The sequence below is a fragment of the Macaca thibetana genome, chromosome 9, assembly GCF_024542745.1.
Source record: "Macaca thibetana thibetana isolate TM-01 chromosome 9, ASM2454274v1, whole genome shotgun sequence".
In the NCBI taxonomy this organism is placed as follows: domain Eukaryota; kingdom Metazoa; phylum Chordata; class Mammalia; order Primates; family Cercopithecidae; genus Macaca; species Macaca thibetana.
The window spans coordinates 91,584,887-91,607,222 of record NC_065586.1 but is presented as its reverse complement, the minus strand read 5'-3'; the positions used below and the strand labels follow the sequence as shown (position 1 = coordinate 91,607,222).

At 44.8% G+C, this 22,336-nt stretch overlaps 1 protein-coding gene and 1 pseudogene across 4 annotated transcripts in view; one reads left to right on the top strand and one right to left on the bottom strand.

Moving 5' to 3' along the window:
- Positions 1-9,896, top strand: part of ALDH18A1 (aldehyde dehydrogenase 18 family member A1) — a 50,791-nt gene extending 40,895 nt beyond the window's left edge. For all 4 annotated transcript variants that reach the window (XM_050802886.1, XM_050802885.1, XM_050802883.1 and 1 more), the window contains exons 14-18: positions 1,687-1,882; positions 1,982-2,103; positions 4,422-4,608; positions 5,555-5,650; positions 8,884-9,896. In XM_050802886.1, the coding sequence (XP_050658843.1) occupies positions 1,687-1,882; positions 1,982-2,103; positions 4,422-4,608; positions 5,555-5,650; positions 8,884-9,065 (783 nt within the window). In that variant the 3' untranslated portion in view covers positions 9,066-9,896. The remainder of the gene's footprint in view (positions 1-1,686; positions 1,883-1,981; positions 2,104-4,421; positions 4,609-5,554; positions 5,651-8,883) is intronic.
- An 11,253-nt stretch (positions 9,897-21,149) lies between these two features.
- LOC126962061 (40S ribosomal protein S3a-like) lies at positions 21,150-21,937 on the bottom strand (annotated as a pseudogene).
- Between the last annotated feature and the right edge of the window lie 399 nt (positions 21,938-22,336).

Sequence of the window (22,336 nt, the reverse complement as noted above, 5' to 3'; positions counted from 1 at the left end):
AATTCCCCAAGAGTCACACGGTGTGTGATAGAGTTTAGATTTGAACCTAGGCTGACTCCAGATCCTTTTTTTTTTTTTTTTTTTTTTTGTGGCTCATTTGCTCCAACATTCCAGGATTCTGTTGGCTACTGGGAGAATGTCTACAAGCCTGCTCATTACACACTCAGTGACCAGAATCTGGTTTTTTTCTTATGCCAACATAGTGGTTGGAAAGAGCATAGATTTTAGGGCTTCAAATCCCAGCTTTACCACATCCTAGCTTACACAGGTGCCCTCCCTCCTTTTCTTCCTATTGATGTGTAACATACATAAAGTATACAGATCCTGTGAACAACTCTGTGACTGTTCACACACACACACATATATAACCACCAGCCATATCAAGATACAGAACAGTCCAACATCCTAGAGGGCCCCCTGTGCCCTTCCCAGTCAATATGTAGCCCCCTTCCCCACAAACTACTTTTTTGACTTCTGTCACATTAAATTACTTTTGCCTTTCTCTTTTGAGACATAGTCTTGCTCTGTTGCCCAGACTGGAGTGCAGTGGCACAATCTCAGCTCTTGGCTCACTGCAGCCTCAGCCTCCCAGGCTCCAGCAGTCCACCCACCTCAGCTTTCCTAGTAGTTGGGACTACAAGTGTGTGCCTCCAGACCTGGCTAATTTTTGAGGTTTTTTTGTTTTTTGTAGAGACAGAGTTTCACCATGTTGCCCAGGCTGGTCTCGAACTCCTGAGCTCAGGCAATCTGCCTGCCTCAGCCTCCCAAAGTGCTTGGAATGTGCCACCACGCCCGGCCTTTTGCCTATTCTTGAACTTTATATAAATGAGATCAAACAAAACACACGTTTATGTTGCCTGTCATTCCTTCGTTATGTCTGTGGCATTCATTCCCATTGTTGCATCTAGCAGTAGTTTTCTCATTTAATCGCCATGTAGTGTTCCGTTTACCTGCATGTACTACAGTTCATCTTTTCTTCTGTTGATGAATATTTAGGTTGTTTCCAGTTTTGGGCTGTGAGGAATAAAGTTGCTGTGAACATTCTGGTACATATATATATTTGTTGTAAAAGTAATATGACCATATGGAGAAAAATTAAAAATCAAGAGAATACAAAATGCCCATAATCTCAGTATCCTCACACAGGCTCGTTAAGTCATTCCAGTCCACATCCCAGGGTAGAAGTTGTCATCAGAAGTCATGAGAACCATGACTCCCTAGCAAGACCAACCCAACATTTCCTCAATGCTGTGAATAGAAAACCAACAGAGCAGCCACTCCCTTTTGTGATCATGGCCTGAAGTAGTGTACTGCATTTAACCTCCATAGATACCCCTTTGTGCTCCTTCTGGCATTTTAAAAATTGTCTGCCCAATATTATGACTAGCAGTACCCTAGTGCTGCCTTCGCTACTTGATGCTGAGCTCTTTGAGGGCATGCCCTGCATCCTGCGTGATCCGTGATGTGGAGCACAGCACCGAATATATAGTGTTTGATAAGCATTTGCTGGACAACTTTTTGGTTCCCATGATCGGGAGCTTAATTTTGTTTTTAGAAGAAGTTTCACAGTGTCTCACTTAGTTCTCAGAATGTACAGATGTTTATCTGTAAAAGAGAAGCTGCTATTTTCATATTTTGTGTGGTCAGAAGATGTCATCTTTATCATTTTCTTCTTTCCTTCTAAAGGTGAATACCAGAGAAGAAGTTGAAGATCTTTGTCGCCTAGACAAAATGATAGATCTGATCATTCCACGTGGCTCTTCCCAGCTGGTCAGAGACATCCAGAAAGCTGCTAAGGGGATTCCAGTGATGGGGCACAGCGAAGGGATCTGTCACATGTATGTGGATTCCGAGGCCAGTGTTGATAAGGTCACCAGGCTAGGTGAGCTGGATGGGGTCTCCTCTTTCACAAGGGGGAAATATTACGTCCTCTGCAGCTCTGGATCATATTAGTGGAAACAATTCTTTGCTCATCTTTCAGTCAGAGACTCTAAATGTGAATATCCAGCTGCCTGTAATGCTTTGGAGACTTTGTTAATCCACCGGGATCTGCTCAGGACACCATTATTTGACCAGATCATTGATATGCTGAGAGTGGAACAGGTGAGTTCCACAGGACTAGTACATTACTTCCTGTCTTAGAAGCCTGCGGAGTTAAACCAGGCATAGCCATACCACATAAGGCAGTTTAAGAAACAATATTTTTTAATATCTCCTATGTACAAAGTTCCATGCTAAGTACAGAGGTGAGTAAAACACAACCCCCGCCCTCTAGTAGTTGAACCAAACCAATACACAAATAGCTTTATTACAAAGTGGAATGTGTTGTGTGCTAAAGAGGGTTCAAAGGTAAGACAGACCACATGGCACTATGCTGACTGAACTGTTTCTGGCAACCTTTTGTTCACCTATCAGGGTGTTCCCAAACGTATATTATTTTTTGAATTTGATTTGAAAAGATGGTGCAGAAATGTTTCAAACCAAAAACTTATGTACGTTCACTGCTTGCCCCCCGTGTCTTTGGTTACCAATATTAATGTACTTAATGCAGTGATATTTGGGATTCAGTAATTTGTAGAATGTCTCCCTGGATTATGTTTTACCATGTTGTTAAGGTTGTAAACAAACCAAAAGCCAATTAATTTCAAATATAAAGTTGTGCTGTGTCCTAAATTCATGTCTGCAAGAAAATATAATAGATGCCCTCAAGGCAGAAATGGACAATCTGTTAAACTCTCTGCATAGATGCATTTTAAGCTTTAATTTCTGATGTCACAGTACACTTTCAGAATTATATAAAGCAGCATGGCAGTAGAGAATGTGCTTATTGGCCTTGGTTGCTTTGACTCTGAGCATGTGTCTCTTCCCTTCCATCCTTTGACTGGAAAGGAAGGCTCCAGTTAGCTTATAAATGTGGCATGGTCCCGGTGAGAACTGGAAAGAATTGTTTTGAAAATGAAACTGTACTCCACAGATTACAAGGGAGTTAGATCACATGATCATTCATGTTTGGGGGCCTTACTTTACTTTGGTAAGGAAGCCTGTTGGTTGGGCACCTGTGTTTGCCAAGCACCACAGTGAACTGGATTAGACAGGAGGAAAGCTCTCCTTTAGCCAGGACTAAACCCTGCCCCTAGACCTAATTTGAACACACCAGTGTTATCCTCAGTCATTAAAATGAGGATGGCCTTGAAATTCCAAATCAAAATGAGTCACTATGTGTACTTCATCCAGTACTATTGGATGGCATAAAGTAAAGCCAGAAGGATGGCTTGCACAGGGGTGGGATTCCAGTCTCCAAGGAACACAGAGGAAGTGAGATCCCAGATAGGAAACAATGGCAGGGCCTTGGGACTCATGAGGATAGGGCAGACACCACTCATAACTTGAGCCAAGGCAAAAGCTTGGTCCCAAAGAATCAAGGCATGAAGCCTGTCCTGGGGATGTCTCAGAGAACAAGGCTTAAGTGGGATCCAGCTTGTGATTGGGGCCCTCAGTGACCAGCCTCAAAATACTTAAATTCCTCCAACCAGAAGCAGGATTAGAACCAGAGCCTAGGGCTGAGCTGAACCTAGAGGTGGGGCCAGAGTGACACAGTTGTAAATCAAATGAGTAGCCAGAGTTTCAGGTGCTGAAACCAAGTACTAGGTACCTAACCAGGTACCTAACCAAGTACTGCTTACCTCTAAAGCAAACCTGGGACTTCGCCAGGGTACAGGGAGTAGGAATGTATATGTGGCACCTCCCTCTTTCCATGCGAGTCCAGTGCCTAGGTACCATATGTAGGGACTGGGATCTTTATTGTTAAGTATTCGTTTTAGTAAAATACCAGAAGTCAAGGCCTTATGTTGATAACCCACTGAATGCCTTGCACATTCTTTTTTATTCTTTTTTTTTTTTTTTTTTTGAGACGGAGTCTTGCTCTGTCACCCAGGCTGGAGTACAGTGGCACGATCTCGGCTCACTGCAACCTCTGCCTCCGAGGTTCAAGCAATTCTGCCTCAGCCTCCCAAGTAGCTGAGATTACCTGCCACCATACCCAGCTAATTTTTTAGTAAAGATGGGGTTTCGCCATGTTGGTCAGGCTGGTTTCGAACTCCTGACCTCAAGTTATCCACCCATCTCAGCCTCCCAAAGTGCTGGGATTACAGGCGTGAGCCACTGTGCCCGGCCCACCTTGCACATCCTTAACGTTCAAAGGTTTCCTGCTTCAATCCCTGTTCCAACTGCCTTGAGGGCCCTTTGCTTGCAAGTGGCCGGTCAGATCATGCTGGAGGGAGGAAAGTAGAACTAGTTCTGTTGTCGAGGCCACAGGAGCCACTTTGGGCTGTGGTTTTACAGGCTCACCTTTCTGTTCTATCCTAGAGCTTGCTTATTTCAGTTGTTTTTTTGTTGTTGCCCCTGGACTTCCTCTGTTCCAGGTAAAAATTCACGCAGGCCCCAAATTTGCCTCCTATCTGACCTTCAGCCCCTCCGAAGTGAAGTCACTCCGAACTGAGTATGGGGACCTGGAATTATGCATTGAAGTAGTGGACAACGTTCAGGATGCCATTGACCACATCCACAAGTACGGCAGCTCCCACACGGATGTCATCGTCACAGAGAACGGTCAGTGTCCAGATGCTTCCCGCATAGTGTCTGCCTTTGCTGCTTTCTGATCCTGCTCCTCTTAGCCCCTCTTGGCCTGCAGAAAAACATCATTTGAGTAGGCTTATGGTAATGCTTAGTAGTGGTTGCATTTGGTACTTTGATGTCACAGCCGGAGGAGGCGGGGCAGGGATGATTAGCTCTGCTTTGAAGATGACTAACCCTGTCAGCGGCGTTATCATTTAATGCATGCAACAAATCTTACAAAGTAGTTAAAATAAACCCATTTTACAGCTGAGGAAACCAAGGCCCAGGAGATTAAGGGCAGAACCAACTCTGCACATTCATTCATTCATTTATTCCACAAATATGTATGCAGGGACACTCCTGGGTGTCAGATACTGGAGCCTCTGTGGAGGATGCCAGTAGGGCCCCCTCGAGGAATTTACAGTCAGTTAATTGGGGCACCAGAGCAGTGCCACCCATATTAACAGCCAGCACTTACCAAGCACTCACTGTGTGCTAGGCACTAGGATGAGTACTCCCCAGGTGCTAACTCATTTCATCCTCTCTACAACCCTATCAGCTAGGTAATGTAAGTCCCTTTTCACCCAGACACAGAGAGTTTTATACACCTGCAGAAGGTCACAAAGCTGGTGGGTGTACAGCTGGAGTTCAGGCCTAGGCATTCTGGCTCTGGAGCCCATAAGTTGGAAGTTTCGGCAGGTCACCTGCCTGGGAGATCTGGATTCCAACCCAGTCTTTCCACAACACTGTGATTGATGAAGCTGACTTGTCTTCTCCCTGTTGAGATTTTTCACAAGCCTGAATATTTAATATGTGAGAACACATGGGGAGGCCCAGTGGGGACCCAGACCCTGCCCTGATCTGTCACCAATGAATGGCTGGAAACGGGGATGTTCGCTGGGTATCATCCTGACTTGGTTTCTCTTTCTTTACCCTGCAGAAGACACAGCAGAGTTCTTCCTGCAGCACGTCGACAGCGCCTGTGTGTTCTGGAATGCCAGCACTCGCTTTGCTGACGGCTACCGCTTTGGACTGGGTAAGAAAGACCCTGGTTGGGGAGAAAGAAGTTCCTCTTGAAGCACTGTGTGGTCAGGGGTATGTTGAGGTGTGGAAGACACCTCCCCTTGACTCACATGCTTGGTCAAGATAAGAGAGAGAGATAGGCTGGGTGGGCACAGTGGCTCACGCCTGTAATCCCAGCACTTTGGGAGGCCGAGGCGGGTGGATCACCTGAGTTCAGGAGTTCGAGACCAGCCTGGCCAACATGGTGAAACCCCGTCTCTACTAAAAATACAAAAAATTAGCCGGGCGTGGTGGCGGACGCCTATAATCCCAGCTACTCAGGAGGCTGAGGCAGGAGAATTACTTGAACCCGGGAGGCAGAGGTTGCAGTGAGCCCGAGATTGCGCCACTGCACTCCAGCCTGGGGGACAGAGTGAGACACCATCTCAAAAAAAAAACAAAAAACAGACTTCTGGCAAGGTAGAATTATCAGGGAGAATAATTAATGAAACCTCCCATGAGTTGGTGGAAGGCCTATCTTCTAAGCATTTCACATGCTAAGAAGGCAGGTACTTGTATTTCATTTTTCATAGAGGGAGAATGAGATTCAGAGAAGTGTAGTAACTTGCCCGAAGTCTCACAGCTGGCATTCAGACCCAAACTTGTGCAAGTCCAAAGCCTGGGTTCTCCCGCTACAGCATGGGCAGACTGCAGCCTGCCTTTTTGCATAGGCTGTGCCAGAGGTACATGCTGCGTCCCTTGAGAGCACTCCTTTTACAGACTTATTTCACCCACAGCCAGGTTGCCTCAGAGATAGGAAACCCCACAATGGTAGGACAAAAGAAGGTACCGTGGGCCTAAGTACCAGGATCAAAACAAACAGGCCAGCCGGAAGCACAAGGTTACCTTCTACAGCAGACTTTGAAATAAAAAGCTTCAGAAGGACATTTCTCTCCCCTTCCATTAGGTATAAAATCTCCAGCCCTCTGTCGTGTTGGGGTTATTTGGACAGTCTCTGGTTTTCAGGGGTACCAGTATATAAAACTCCAGAACAGGCACAGTGGCTCACGCCTATAATTCCAGCACTTTGGGAGGCCAAGGCGGGCGGATCACCTGAGGTGGGAGTTCGAGATCAGCGTGACCAACATAGAGAAACCCCATCTCTACTAAAAATACAGAATTAGCTGAGTATGGTGGTACTTGCCTGTAATCCCAGCTTCTCGGGAGGCTGAGACAGGAGAATTGCTTGAACCTGGGAAGCCGAGGTTGCAGTGAGCCGAGATCGCACCATTGCACTCCAGCCTGGGCAACAAGAGCTAAACTCCATCTCAAAAAAAAAAAAAGAAAGAAAGAAAACCTCCAATAATACATTTATGACACGTTTTCTGAATATTTGAGAATTATTTCAACCACTCAAAACATTTTAGGCCACGTGCAGTGGCTCACACCTATAATCCTGGCACTTTGAGTGGCTGAGGCAGGAGGATCTCATGAGTCAGGGAGTTCAAGACCAGCCTGGGCTACGCAGCAAGACCTCCTCTCTACAGAGATGAAAAAATTATCCAGGTGTGGTGGCGTGAGCCTGTAGTCCCAGTTACTCAGGAGGCTGAGGCAAGAGGATCCCTTGAGCCCAGGAGTTCGAGGCTGCAGTGAGCTAAGATGGTGCCACTGTACTCCAGCCTGGGAGAGAGTGAGGCCCTATCTCTGTAACAAAACAAAACAGAAAGACACACATTTTAATCCTTCTGAACTTTTTGAGTAGATGATCTGCCTGGAGAAATAGTTCTCACCGAATTGTTAAAGATTATAAAAGGGAATTTAACTCAGTTATTCTTAGTCATTATACTCTTTATTTTTAGTTCCCCATTTCTTTTATGTTGGGATTTGATGTAATTATCACATCACTTGCACTGATCTTTATACTCCATGTACTTGAAAAAGAAATAGCAATATATTTTTAAGGGCTGGGGCACCCAGCATTCAAATGAAAATCCAGGATGAGGGAAGAACAAAAGACCATTTCATTGTCCTTCCAACACCAGCTCAGAGTGAAAGCTGGTTGAGTTAAATTCCTTGTGAAATGCATTAATGACAATAGAGATTTTATTGAGCATTTACTACATTCCCAGCACTGTGCTAAATGTGTCACAAGCATGCTCTCACTTCATTCTACAAAATGAATTCTTTTTCCAGATGAGGAAACTGAGGCATGAAGTTAGGTAGCGTGTCCAAAGTCATGTGGTCTCTATGCTATTGAACCAGAATCTGAATCCTGCTGGTTTCACTCTCCTTGCCAACCACTACCCCAAGCACATCCCACCCTCGCTGCATTTCCTACTTGCTCTTCTCTCTGCCTGCAGCACCTCTGTCTGGTTTTCTCCAGCCAGCTCCTTCTCACTGTTCAGGTCTCAACCAAAAGGCACTTCTTTAGGGAGGCTTTCCCTGACCACCCTTCCCAGCGTGTCCCTAGCTCCACCACACAGCCTCTGTCATAGCACCCATCACTGCACTTGAGCACCACAGGAGACTATTTACTCACCTGTCCTTTGGCTGCCTCGCCCACTATAATATCAGCTCCACGAAAACAGGGCCTTGTATCTATTATTCACCACTTTATCCCCAGGGCTCAACACAGTGCCTAGTACATAGTACATGCTCAGTAAAGTGATAATGAGGGAACCCTGCCTCCACTGTATACATTGCAGAACACCAAGCCAGGCCCAGGAAAACCCCTGACGTTCCCTAGGTCTGAGCTGGGAGCAAGAGGAAAGTGAATGAACAGTAACCCTTTGATGTATTCAGTAACTGTCTAATGAGTCCCCTGTGCTAAGACTTCTAGGGGATACCAAGAACATGGCCCTTTCTTTCTAAGATTTAAAGAGTATTTGAGGAGGAGGTGAAACCATTTTGGTAAACGTTGTCGTACCCCCAAAACATGCTCAAATGTCAAAATATGGTATGCAATTCAGATGCTAAACTGATATCAGAGACAGCACTTGTATTAATAGCATTGTCAAAATGCACTGGGGATAAAATACAGAAGAGGGGTTCACACACAGTTTCACGAGAAGGGGTGTATCATGATTTATAGTAATTGGAGGACATGTTTATGGGAACAGGATGACTCAGCTGTCCTGGGGAGGATGGGTGAGGAGTTAGCAGGAAGAGAGGGTACCAAGTGAGGGGAAAGCAGCAGGGTGGGTCTGGAGCATGGACAGGAAGCAGAGGCTGGGAAAAGCTACATCTTTTATTCATGCTTTTTCACAGGAGCTGAAGTGGGAATCAGTACATCGAGAATCCATGCCCGGGGACCAGTAGGACTTGAGGGACTGCTTACTACTAAGTGGCTGCTGCGAGGGAAGGACCACGTGGTCTCAGATTTCTCAGAGCATGGAAGTTTAAAGTATCTTCATGAGAACCTCCCGGTTCCTCAGAGAAACACCAACTGAAAAGAGCCAGGAAAACCCAGGAATGTTCCAAAGGTCTTTGCAGTTAAACTTGTCTTATCTCAGGAGAGAGCCCACTCTTGTCTCCCAGTTCCTGGTAGGGTCTGCCTGTTGGAAAGTGTACTTGGATGCTTCTGGGCTCCGTTTGGCAATAGCAGTCTTGGCTGATGGGCGCAGTCTGGCTCCCAGCTCACCCCTTTTTTTTTTTTTTTAAAGTAAGAAAATAATTGCTACCAATAGAGACTTTGCCAAGTCCAATTATCTTCTAGGATTGAAAGGTGCATTTTCCCCATATAAAAGGCGAGGAAAATCCATGGCTGCTTTGTATTACCTCAGTGAGTTACAGCCCCCCTTGGCATTTAGTTGGTACTAGAGCCAGTCATCCTTAACAAATCTTTTCACATTTTATTTCTTTCACACATAGTCATCTTCAAAAAGGAAAAAGATTTGGAATTTTAGAAGAGGGGCAACTCTTCTTTTTAGCATTCTCATCAGAAAGTCACAAAAATAGACGGAATCATTTCCACTGGGAAGATTGACCTTTTGTATTTATTTGTGGGGTAAATTAACAAGCATTCCAGATGCTTGCAGCTTCCTGCATCCAGGAGATGCTGTGCTCCCCGTGATGCAGCTGGAAGCTGAGCTGCAGACAGGAGGTGCGAGTTTCAGGATGCTCCCCACTGAGCCGGAGGAATGTCTACGGCAGTGATGCTTGAAATTTTTGTATGAATTATTTTGTCGTCCTACCCTTTTCCTCCAAAACAAAAATTAGAGGATTATTTTAATACTTTGGATTCTTCCCCCCTTTTTGACAAATAAAGTTTTTTATGAAAAGCCTATGCATGATTAAAGTTTTCTCCCTTATTTGTCATTACCCCCTTCTTTTTCTTCTCTTGTGACCCTTGTGCCCTGCTTGCAGGCATGTTCTCTTCTCTTAAAGCTGTCTGGGGAGACAAGACATCTGCCTCAACAGTGTTTGTTGGTGGAAGCAACATAGGCAAAACCCACAGAGGGACTCAGATGGGGAGAGAAGAAAGGAAAACAGGAGATTAAGCCCCAAGAGCTTGAAGACTAAAAGTGCGGTGAGGGTCTGAAGTTGGTGGGGTCCGACCTGAGCGAGCTCCCACGGTGGCACATAGCCCCAGCTGACATCCTTAGTTCACTGCATCCCCCAGCTCCTCCCTGCCCGTCTTGTTGCCTCAGGATCACCTGACAGTTCAGACCCTCCCCACTCTCCCTCCATTTAGCTCCTGTCCTTAGGGCCCCTGGTGCCTGACAGTCTGCAGTTGAAAGATTTCTTGTCTCATGGGGGCCTCCTAAAGAAGTAAGCACTCGCTTACAATGCTGCTGCTTTTCCTCTGGGGATGTTTCACCAGCACAAGAATGATGGTGTCGTGTGGAACATGTTCCCAGGCTGGCTGCACAGCCTGCCTCTCATCCAGACCCTTACATGGTCTGGCAAGTCACCCTGACTGCCCTGCCCTCTGGATGGGAAGTTCTGGCATAGCTTGCCTGAAAAGGCTATAAACAGCCCTGCCTGAAACTGTCACAAACACCACAATGAGCTCCCAACCAGACAACAAATGCCCAGGTATCTTAAATAGAAGGCAGCCTAAGAGAGCTGGGGCCCTTGGGGAAGACCACTGAGAAGGCAGGCCTGCATCTGGGCCCTAAGAAAGACCACTATCATCAGACAGAAACCCCAAGTTTCACTCATTAAACTGGCCTGCATCAATCATTGCTGTAAATGCACATATTGAGTTTAACTGCATCCCACAGAAACTTCAAAGAATTGGGGCTTGAACTTGATCATTCCTTTTTCTCATGTAAAAAGAGCTCTGGAAGTAGGCAGCTTCAAGGCTGAGGTAATGCCTCCATGAAGGCCATCAGGCACTGGGGCTGCTTTTGGTTTCTGCTCTTCTGTCCTAGGGCAAGGCTCTTGTCCACATGGTAGTGGCATTCCAACCATCAGGACTGCATTCCAGCCAGCAGGAAGAAGGAAGAACCATAGGCAGAGGAGTGTCTGCCCGCTGCCCCTTCTAAGTGACATCCGCTGCCCCTTCTAAGTGACGTTCCAGGAAGACCCCCGCAGTGGCTTGACCAAAACGAGCTCATGGCCTCCCTTCTCTAAAAGGGATCTGGGAGGTGTAGCTTTTTTATTTGGGCACACTGCAGCTCCAAGAAAGTAAGGGTGCTATTGGTAAGGAAGGAGGAAAATCAGATAGGGGAAGAAGATTATCCTAATTGATTCGTGGAGCTGAGAGCAGGATTCATTCACCTAAACAGTATGGCTGCTGGAGAACAAAAGAGGGCTGGGATTGTGGCCAGAGAGGTAGCCACAATGTCCCACTGCACTGCCTCACAGAAAGGAAATGGAAAGGAGAGGTGAGCAGACACTAAAGATTCATGGTGCTATTTGCAGCCCAGTGTAATGGAGGGAGCACTGAACTGGGACTCCAGAATTTTTTTTCCAGCTCTGTCACTGACTGGCATTATGACCTTGGGTAACTAAACATTTTTGCCTCAGTTTCCACACTCACAAAATGGGAGCTTGGATAAGCTTCCTAGTGAGATGGGGGTATGGGAGGCTCTTCATCACTAAATTGCAAATTAGCTGAACAAGGTATTTTTTTATGTGACAGCCATAGCTGGCCAAGTCTTTGGTAGGCATTGAAAGCTAAACGCAACATCACTGACCCGCTCTTCTCCACGCACACACACCCCTCTGCTATTTGCTGGATTTGTGGACCTCAGACTACTTCAAACTGTAGTTCAAGGATCATTGTAACAGAATGACCACAGGGGCTAGCTAAAACTGTAGATTGCTGCACCCAGATCTGCTGAGCCTGAATTTCTGAGGATGGGGCAAGGAATTGGAATTTTTAGTAAGCCCCTTATGTGATTTATCTCAGCATTACCACTACTGTAAGTAACCTGAGAGTTTTGTTTTTCTTCTATAATGAGAAGTCCAGAAGTAGCTCAAGACCAACAAGGCAATTCTGATGCCATTAGGAACCCAGACTCTTTCCAACTTTCAGCCCTGACATTCTTAACTCCGCAACTTCCCTTGCACCACGATGGCTGTTCCATCTCCACACCTGTGTTCCATCTATGTCCCAGTCAGGAAGAAGGGCAGGGGAAAGAGGCGTGCACAGCTGAGTTCGCCCAACACACCCACATTCAAAGAGCTTTCCTGGAAGCTCCAGTCAGTCACTTCCCTTATATCTCATCAGGAGGAACTGTTTCTTGGGGCCACGTGAACAACTATAGCTGCGAGGAGGCTGGGAAATAGAGTTTTACAGCTGGGCACATTCCTGCTCAAACAAAAATCATGATCCTCTTTGTGAGGAAGAGAAGATAAAAATCAGGTAAGCTACTACATTAGGGGGTAGCCATGTTAGGTACAGTTACCCCTAGTGACTTTCCGAAGAGTAGATTTTCTTGGAAGGCTCTTTTATTCCCTTGAGCTCATTGATAAGTTTTGTAATCCAGGTTTCTATGGGAAAGCTAAAGTGCTCCATAAGAGATGGAGAAAAGACAAAATTCCCAGGCAGTTTTGGAGAGGAAAGAGTAAGTCGTAGGCCGGTGCAGTGGCTCATGCCTGTAATCCCAGCACTTTGGGAGGCCAAGGTGGGTGGATCACCTGAGGTCAGCAGTTCAAGACTAGCCTGGACAACGTGGCAAAACCTTGTCTCTACTAAAAACACAAAAATTAGCTGGGCGTGGTGGCGGGCGCCTGTAATCCCAGCTACTTGGGAGGCTGAGGCAGGAGAATCTCTTGAACAAGGAGACGGGGGTTGCAGTGAGCCGAGATCGTGCCATTGCTCTCCAGCCTGGGCGACAAGAGCGAAAGTCCGTCTCCAAAAAAAAAAAAAAAAAAAGAGTGAGTTGTAGACTTGCCCTAGGCAGAGGCTACAAACTAAGGGTCAGTAGGAAATTAGGCTAAAGAAAGCTAAATGTAAGAAACAAAGTATAGGAAAAGCCATCTGTTTTTAAACTGATGGCTTGATGGAGGTTGTTATGTTGTTATGGACTGAATGTTTGTGCTCTTCCCAAATTCCTCGTTGAAGCCCTACCCCTCAATGTGATGGTGTTTGGAGACGGGGCCTTTGGGAGGTAATTAGGGTTAGATGACGTCATGAGGGTGGGGCCCTCATGGTGGGATTGGTGCTTTCGTAAGAGATGGCATGTCTCTGAACAAACTGTTGGGTAAACATGTCTCTCAACAAACTGTTGGGTAAAAAGTAAAATAAGAGATACTAGAGACCTTGACCTCCCGTCCTTCATGTGAGGACGGGAGAAGACAAAACAGTCTCCTGCAAGCTAGGAAGCAGGGCCCTCACTAGGAACTGAACTGGCCAGCACCTTGATCTTGGACTTCCCAATCTCCAGACTGAAAAATAAATTTCTGTTGTTTGATCCACCTAGTCTATGATATTTTGTTATGGCAGCCCAAGCAGAAAAAAACAGACGTAATTGTCTTAGAGGTACCTGCATTTTAGAAAAGGAGTCCTACTATTTCAAAGAATTGGCCAGAGTGGCATAGCGGAAAGAGTATGCATTTGGGAGTGATATGACTTGCACTGCCATCTATAAATTGTAGGAACTTGCAGGATTGTTTTTTGCTGCAATGAGCCTCAATTTCCTTATTTGGAAAAAAGTAGACAGCTAATACTTACCTTGAAGATTCCTGTCAGTAAATAATCAGGTCATGGACTGGACACCTAGCTCATGGAAGAAGCACCATCCATGTTGGCCACAATTAGCCACATCTGGTATATCTGTCTTTGTATCCCCCACTGAGCCTAGCAAGGCGTAATGCACACAGATGTTTACTGAGTAGCTATTGAAACAGGCTACTTGGGCAGAGCTATTGAGGTGGAGGGGGCTTTCTCTGAGATCCATGGACCATTAGGGACGCTGGTATGAGGCTGGCAGTCTAAAACGATCATGTCTTCCCTGACTCCAACTTATTTCTAAACCATTGAGGAGTATCATTGTTCTCTCTTCCTTATGAAAGTGCCCCGTGGAGTCTCCTGTAGTAGACATTGAGTTAAATGTTACAATGTCTTTTTCACTGGCACTTCTGGCAAAAATCGATGAATAACTTCATAACCACTCTTAAGGGCACCTCATGTAAGTTTGCAGATCTCTGCTATTTTGCAGAACTCTGCTATTAGTGAGAATGAGATTTTAAAGCCTCATTCAGTATCCAGTGAGCACCCGCTACGTGCCAGATGCTGGAGATAAGAGACATTTCCTCCCTCTGATGGTTCAAACGTTGATCTGTCTGAGAATTGCTGCTCTAAACTCAGGTAATTCTTATCCTTAACTCCTGCCCTTTACTGCCTATTTTACCCTACTCCCTAAGAGAAATCCTTTGGCCAGTAGGAAAACACCAAACTAGACAGATATGATCCCATGCTGAAGGCAGAAGGATTCACCATAACCTAAGAAAATCAACTCACTCTTTATTCCATCTGGCCCCAGGATTCCTCTAACGCTAGAGGGCAGTCGGGTCCCATAGACCTAAGGAAGTTGGCCTGCTCTTCATCAATGCCCAGCAAATTATCCCCTCCCCGTCCTCAGGCTGCTCTCCTGGAAATGAAGTGCTGATCAGTAAAATAACTTCCAGAGATCCTCTTACCTACAGGGTAAGAACACTGGCCTTTTCAGTTTAGAGGCAGAATAGGGTTTGGACCTTGATTCTAACACCTACTAGTTGTTTGACCTGGGGAAAGTGTCTTAACTTCTCTGAATTTTGATAATATGTATCCATAAATGGTTTTGCGAGAGTAAATGTAGAGCACTCAGCACAGTATTCAGCATGTGGTTAACCTTCAGTAACTGTTGGCTGTTACTATTAGTGATTGTCAGGAATGACTTTCTCATAGTTCTTGACATTGCTTTTTTTCCCCTTTGAGACAGGGGTCTCACTCTAAAACCCAGCCTGCTCTCAAACTCAACTCCTGGGCTCAAGCAATCCTTCTGTCTCAGCTCCTGAATAGCTAGGGTTACAAGTGCATGCCACCGCACCAGGCCCTACATTTCTCTTTTATTTAAAGTCCAAGCATCAATTCCTAGGACATAAAGTGAGGACATTCTTAAGACAGATCTACTATGTACTAAGCATCATAGTAAGGGGGCCAGATGAATTATGTATGATGCCACAATAATCTGAGTGAGGGAATTGTTACCCCTATTTTACAGGTATAGAACCTAAAGATCAGTAAATTGCCCAAGATCACACTGTAGTGGAGGAACCTGGATTCGAACCCAAGACAACAGAGCTTCAAAACTCTTCACCACAGGGGGCATAGCAGTAGTGTTTTCCCAGAAGCTTCTTGTACCTGATCCCAAAGGCAAGTTGTGAGGCTGAAGAAGGAGGTTGCCACAGCTACTAACTGGACCCCTTTTCACGTAATCAGATCCTTGGTCTGCTCCAGTTTTGCAAGAGGAGCCACTTGTCTGGAAACTCTCCTCAACACCTGCCCCTGGAGGGAGCCGACTGTGCCTGAATTATTTAGAGTCTCTAGACACTTGATATAATGAGCAGGTGTGGATGCTTCTCTGAATTCCCCAACATGCCTTTACTTACCTCCTTTCCCCTCCCCCCAGTTGCCTATGAGGAAAAAGGAGGCATCATCCTTTTCCTCACTGTAGATGTGTATGCCTCGTCCTTCATTTTTCATCCCGAAGTCTATTTGTAAGAAGTGGACCATTTTCCTTGCAAATATCAAAAATCATGTTGATTTCCATTGAAACTGGTGGTGTAAATTGACCCTAACTAGTAAATACGTAAATTGGCCAGGAGTGGTGGCTCATGCCTGTCATTCCAGCATCTTGGGAGGCCAAGGCAGGAGGATCACTTAAGCCCAGGAGTCTGAGACCAGCCTAGGCAATATAGTGAGACCCTGTCTCTAATTTTTTTATATTTTTTATTTTTTTTTGAGACGGAGTCTCGCTTGTTTCCCAGGCTGGAGTGCAGTATCACGATCTCGGCTCACTGCAACATCTGCCTCCCGGGTTCAAGTGACTCTTCTGCCTCAGCCTCCCGAGTAGCTGGGACTACAGGTGCATGCCACCATGCTCGGCTAATTTTTGTATGTTTAGTAGAGACAGGGTTTCACTATGTTGGCCAGGCTGGTCTTGTGCTCCCAGCCTTGTGATCCGCCCCCTTCAGCCTCCCAAAGTGCTGGGATTACAGGCATGAGCCACCGCTCCCGGCCAAAATTCTTGTTTTTGAAGAATATTTACTGACATGGAGAAGAGACGCACTAGAAAATATTGAATGGGAAAAACTAAGCTATAAAACAGTATAATTAAAAATTCTCAATTATACATATTTAGTTAGAAAAAGACTGAAAGACAATGTATCAAATAATATTATGGGCTGGGTACAGTGGCTCACAACTGTAATCCCAGCACTTTGGGAAGCTGAGGCTGGATGATCACTTGAGGACAGGGGTTCAAGACAAACCTGGGCAACATATCAAGACCCTATGTCTACAATTTTTTTTTTTTTTACTTAGCCAGGCATGTTATGTGTACCTGTAGCCCCAGCTACTTAGGAGACTGAGGCAGGAGGGTCTCCTGAGCCCAGGAGGTTAAAGCTACAGTGAGCAATAATCAAGCCACTGCACTCCAGCCTGGGTGACAGAGTGAGACCCTGTCTCAAATTTAAAAAAAAATTATATATATACACACACACACACACACACACACACACACAAAACAGAGAGAGAGTCTCACTCTGTTTTCCAGGCTGGAGTGCAGTGGCACAATCTCAGCTCACCACAACCTCTGCCTCCCGGGTTCAAGTGACTCTCCTGCCTCAGCCTCCCGAGTAGCTGAGACTACAGGCACACGCCACCATGCTCGGCTAATGAGTGATTTCTACTGAGCAGTGAGACAAGTGAGTTTTATTTGTCATTATACTTTTCTAAGTTTTCTACTTTATTTTAAAGTAGAAAATGGGAAATGGGAAATTATTGGTGCAGGCCAGGCATGGTGGCTCACACCTGTAATCCCAGCACTGACTGGGAATCCTAGGCAGAGGATTGCTTGAGCCCAGGAGTTTGAGACTAGCCTGGGCAATATGGTGAGACCCTGTCTCTACAAAAAGAAAAATAATACAAAAAGTAGCTGAGCATGGGCCAGGCATGGTGGCTCATGCCTATAATCCCAGCACTTTGGGAGACTGAAGCGGGCAGATCACAAGGTCAGGAATTTGAGACCAGCCTGGCCAGCATGGTGAAACCCCGTCTCTCCTTAAAAAAATACAAAAGTTAGCCGGGCATGGTGGCATACACCTGTAGTCCCAGCTACTCGGGAGGCTGAGGCCGACTTGAACCGGAAAGGCGGAGAATTGCTTGAACGGGGGAGACGGAGGTTGCAGTGAGCTGAGATCGCGTCACTGCACCCCAGCCTGGGTGAAAGAGCAAGACTCTGTCTCAAAAAAAAAAAAAAAAAAAAAAAAAAAAAAAGTAGCCAAGCATGGTTGTACACATCTGTGGTCCTAGCTACTAGCTGCTAGGGAGGCTGAGGTGGAAGGATTGCTTGAGCTCAGGAGTTTGAGACTGCAGTGGGCCAAGATCATGCCACTGCACTCCAGCTTGGGCCACACAGAGTGAGACCCTGTCTTGAAAAAAATAAAAAAGAAAGAAAAAGAGAGAGCGAGCGAGAGAGGAAGGAAGGAGAGAGAGAGAGAGAGAGTCAGAAAAGAAAGAGAGAAAAAGAAAAGGAAGGAAGGCAAAAGAAAGAAAAGAGAGAGAAAGAAAGAGAAAGAAAGAAAGAAAGAAAGAAAGAAAGAAAGAAAGAAAAAGAAAGAAAGAAAGAAAGAAAGAAAGAAAGAAAGAAAGAAAAAAAAAAAAAGAAAGAAAAGAATAAAAGAAGGAAAAGAAAGAAGGAATTATTGGTACAATGGTGAAAATAAAATTTGTGATAACAATTTTTTAAATTTATAGACAGGTTTATTTTCCATCCCATCCTCCTTTGTATTCTATCTTTTACAGATGAAGAAATCAAGGTTCAGATGCTCTTGGTGACATAGCCAGTTGAAGGGAAAGTACAGACTAGACGCCAGACCTTTACACAGGAGGGAGACAGTGACCTCAAAGGGGAGTCTGGACTAGTGACTTCTAAGGCCCCTTCCAGACCGAGGCGCTCTTTCTCTCTGCTGCTGGGCTGGTTTCACCCCCTGCATTCAGAGCCCTCCCAAGGTAAGAGAACTTCAGAAACCCATGAAGTGCTTCTGCCCCAGGTACTTCACTGAGCTCTAGTTTTCTTTCTGTAACTTGCAAATAGGGCTACAACTCTGACTCTGTGTTTCCAGATTCTGTTTCAATGCAGACAATTAGATGGTAAATAATTCAAGAGAACGGAAACTGGCAAAGTGGTGTGTGATGTCCAAATAGCTATCTTCTTTACCCTCTGGTGTAAACTTCAGGCTCCTCTGCAACTCAGGAGCCCCAGGAATAAGTGAAATGTACAAACACAGGAATCTCTTGTTTCCATTCCCCTCATTTTTAAATATTGTTTGGGGGTGGGAATGCAGTTTAATCAAAGATTAAGGTAAGACAGTTTGGCTTTGGACGACAGATTCAGACAACTTCTTAGGCATGTCTGGATTTCTTCCCATGGTGGAGTAGAGTGATCAGAATCCAGAGGCGTCGGTTTCTCCTTGACCTGAGGATTCATGATCCAAAGTTGTGGTCTCAGAAATATTACCATTCATCCTCTTTCTCTTCCTTCTGGGCAATGAGGGAGACACATTTCACCAGACCCTTCTAAACTGCCCCGCCATTAAAGAAGTAGTCTTAGTTAAGACCCGTTGAATTACAGGTAACATAAACCACCTCTGCCCTGCCTAAGAAGAAAAGGATAATGTATTATATGGACATAGGGGTGTCTTATAAAGCCCAAGGGCAAAGAAAATAGAGATGGAGCCTCTCAAGAAATTGGAGCTAGAGGCATCATGTTACAAGACTTCAAAATATATTACAAGGCTATAGTAACCAAAACAGCATGGTATTTGTATAAAAATAGACATATAGACCAATGGAACAGACTAGAGAACACAGCCAACTGATCTTCAACAAAGGTGCCAAGAGCTTACACTGGGGAAAGGACACCCTCTTCCATAAAGGGTGCTGGGAAAATTGGATAGCCACATGTAGAAGAATGAAATTGGATCCTTCTCTCTCACCATATGCGAAAATAAATTCAAAATAGATTAAAGACTGAAAAATAAGATCTAAAACTATAAAAATACTAAGAAAAACTCTCTTGGACATTGGCCCAGGCAAAGAAGTTATGACTAAGACCTTGAAAGCACAGACAACAAAAACAAAAACAGACAAATGGGGCTATATTAAACTAAAAATCTTCTGAACAGCAGTTGATTGTTTCAATCAACAGAGTGAAGAGACAACTTGTTGAAAGGGAGAAAATATTTGCAAACTATTTATTCAACAAAGGACTAACATCCAGAATATAAAAGGAACTCAAAAATCTCAAAAAGGAAAGAACAAATAATCCCATTAAAAAGTGGGCAAAGGACATAAATAGACATTTCTTAAAAGAAGACATGTAAATGGCCAACAGGTATATGAAAAAATGCTCACCATCACTCATCATTAGAGAAATAAAAATCAAAACCACAATGAGATCTTACTCTAATCAGAATGGCTTTTATTAAAAAGACAAAAAAAAAATGACATATTGGTAAGGATATGGAAAAAGGGGAAGTCTTTTACACTGTTGGTGGGAATGTAAATGAGTACAACCACTATGGAAAACAGTGTGGAGATTTCTTTTTTTCTTTTTTTTTTTTTTTGAGACAGAGTCTCACTTTGTCGCCCAGGCAGAGTACAGTGGTGCAATCTCAACTCATTGCAACCTCTGCCTCCCGGGTTCAAGCAACTCTCCTGCCTCAGCCTCCTGAGTAGCTTGGATTACAGGCACCCACCATCAATGCCTGGCTAATTTTTGTATTTTTAGTAGAGACGGGGTTTCACCATGTTGTCCAGGTTAGTCTCGAACTCCTGATCTCAGGTGATCCACCTGCCTTGGCCTCCCAAGGTGCTGGGACTACAGGCATGAGCCACCGTGCCTGACCAGAGATTTCTTAAAAAAACTAAAAGTAGAATTACCATTTGATTCAGTGATCCTACTACTGGGTATCTACCCAAAGGAAAAGAAATCAATGTATCGGCCGGACGCGGTGGCTCACGCCTGTAATCCCAGCACTTTGGGAGGCCGAGGCGGGCGGATCACAAGGTCAGGAGATCGAGACCACGGTGAAACCCCGTCTCTACTAAAAATACAAAAAATTAGCCGGGCGCGGTTGTGGGCGCCTGTAGTCCCAGCTACTTGGGAGGCTGAGGCAGGAGAATGGCGTGAACCCGGGAGGCGGAGCTTGCAGTGAGCCGAGATCGCGCCACTGCACTCCAGCCTGGGCGACAGAGCAAGACTCCGTCTCAAAAAAAAAAAAAAAAAAAAAAAAAAGAAATCAATGTATCAAAAGGATATCTGCAAACTTGCATATTTATTGCAGCACTATGCACAATAGCTAAGATATGGAATCCACCTAAGTGTCCATCAATGGAAGAATAAAGAAAATGTGGTATATATACACAATGGAATACTGTTTAGCCGTAAAGAGTGAAATCATGTCATTTGCAGCAACATGGATGGAACTGGAGATTATTATTTTTTTAAATCACAAATAGGACTTTTTATTTGCCACTATTTTTTTTTTTTTCTTTTTTTTTTTTTTGAGACGGAGTCTCGCTCTGTCGCCCAGGCTGGAGTGCAGTGGCCAGATCTCAGCTCACTGCAAGCTCCGCCTCCCGGGTTCCTGCCATTCTCCTGCCTCAGCCTCCCGAGTAGCTGGGACCACAGGCGCCGCCACCTCGCCCGGCTAATTTTTTTGTGTTTTTAGTAGAGACGGGGTTTTGCCGTGTTAGCCAGGATGGTCTCGATCTCCTGACCTTGTGATCCGCCCGTCTCGGCCTCCCAAAGTGCTGGGATTACAGGCTTGAGCCACCGCGCCAGGCCTATTTGCCACTATTTTAAGTCTGAACTTTAAACAGATTCTTGGACTGGTCGTTCATATCCATCAGTTCGTTCAACTTTAGCACCTGTCTTGTCCCCAGTGACTTTTCCGGAACTACTGCCTTCACCATGAAGCTCCATGAGTTTTCCCAATTCAAACTTGAGCTTCTTCAGCATTTTTACTTTTCTAACAAAGACATCATGGAGAGGATAAATAGATTGGCAAGCCTTTTCTATGTCTTTTCCAATGCTGTCTAGAATCAATTTATTGACCATTTCTTTCAAGTCATTTGTCGGCACCTCTTGGGTCATGATTTCCATCATCTTCTGGATTTGGCGGACCTGTTGGTGCTGAGCATAAGAGGTCTTCTGTATCTGATTGTTGCGTTTTTTAGTAAAGCCAACACAGAACAGACGAAGCAAGTAACCATGAGTAGTCTTGACATCAATGTGAGCTTCAATCATTGTCTGCCATTTTTTGACCATGGAACACATTTTGTCACGAATAAGATCCGTGCCATGGAACTTAGGCAGTTTTTGCCCTGAACATCTTCAGTAATCAGCTTGAATTTTCTAAATGCAAATTCGTCATTCTGCAAATCAGCAAGACTCACTTCAAACACACAACCCTTGAGGCTGTCGGATGCAATTTTGGTTCCTTGGGTCCTGGTGACTAGCGTCTTTCCAATATTTCTTATATTGAACATAGCAGCTGCTTTCACATTATACCAATCTTTCTTAGAAAATGGATCAATCACTTTCTTCTTGGCTCCCTTTTTGCTGCCTTTTGTAAGGCGCTTGTTCTTGCCAACCACCATGGTGCTGCTCAGAGAGCCACAAGGCCTGGAGGTTATTCTCTTAAGTGAAAAAAGTCGGGCACGGAACAACAAATATTGCATTTTCTCACTTATATGTAGCAGCTAAAAAAAATTGAACACGTGGAGCTAGAGAATGGAAAAACAGTTAATAGAGATGGAAGGGACAGTGGTGGAGGGGCGGGTGGATAAAGAGAAGTGTTAAAACATACAAACATACAGTAAGATAAAAGGAATAAATTCAATATTCCACAGCAGAGTAGGATGACTAAACTTAACAAAAAAGTATTGTACTCACATGACGGACACCCTGAATGCCCCTTCTTGATCACTATGTATTATATACATATAACAGATTTTCTCATGTACCCCATAAATATACACAAATAACTTAAAAAAAAA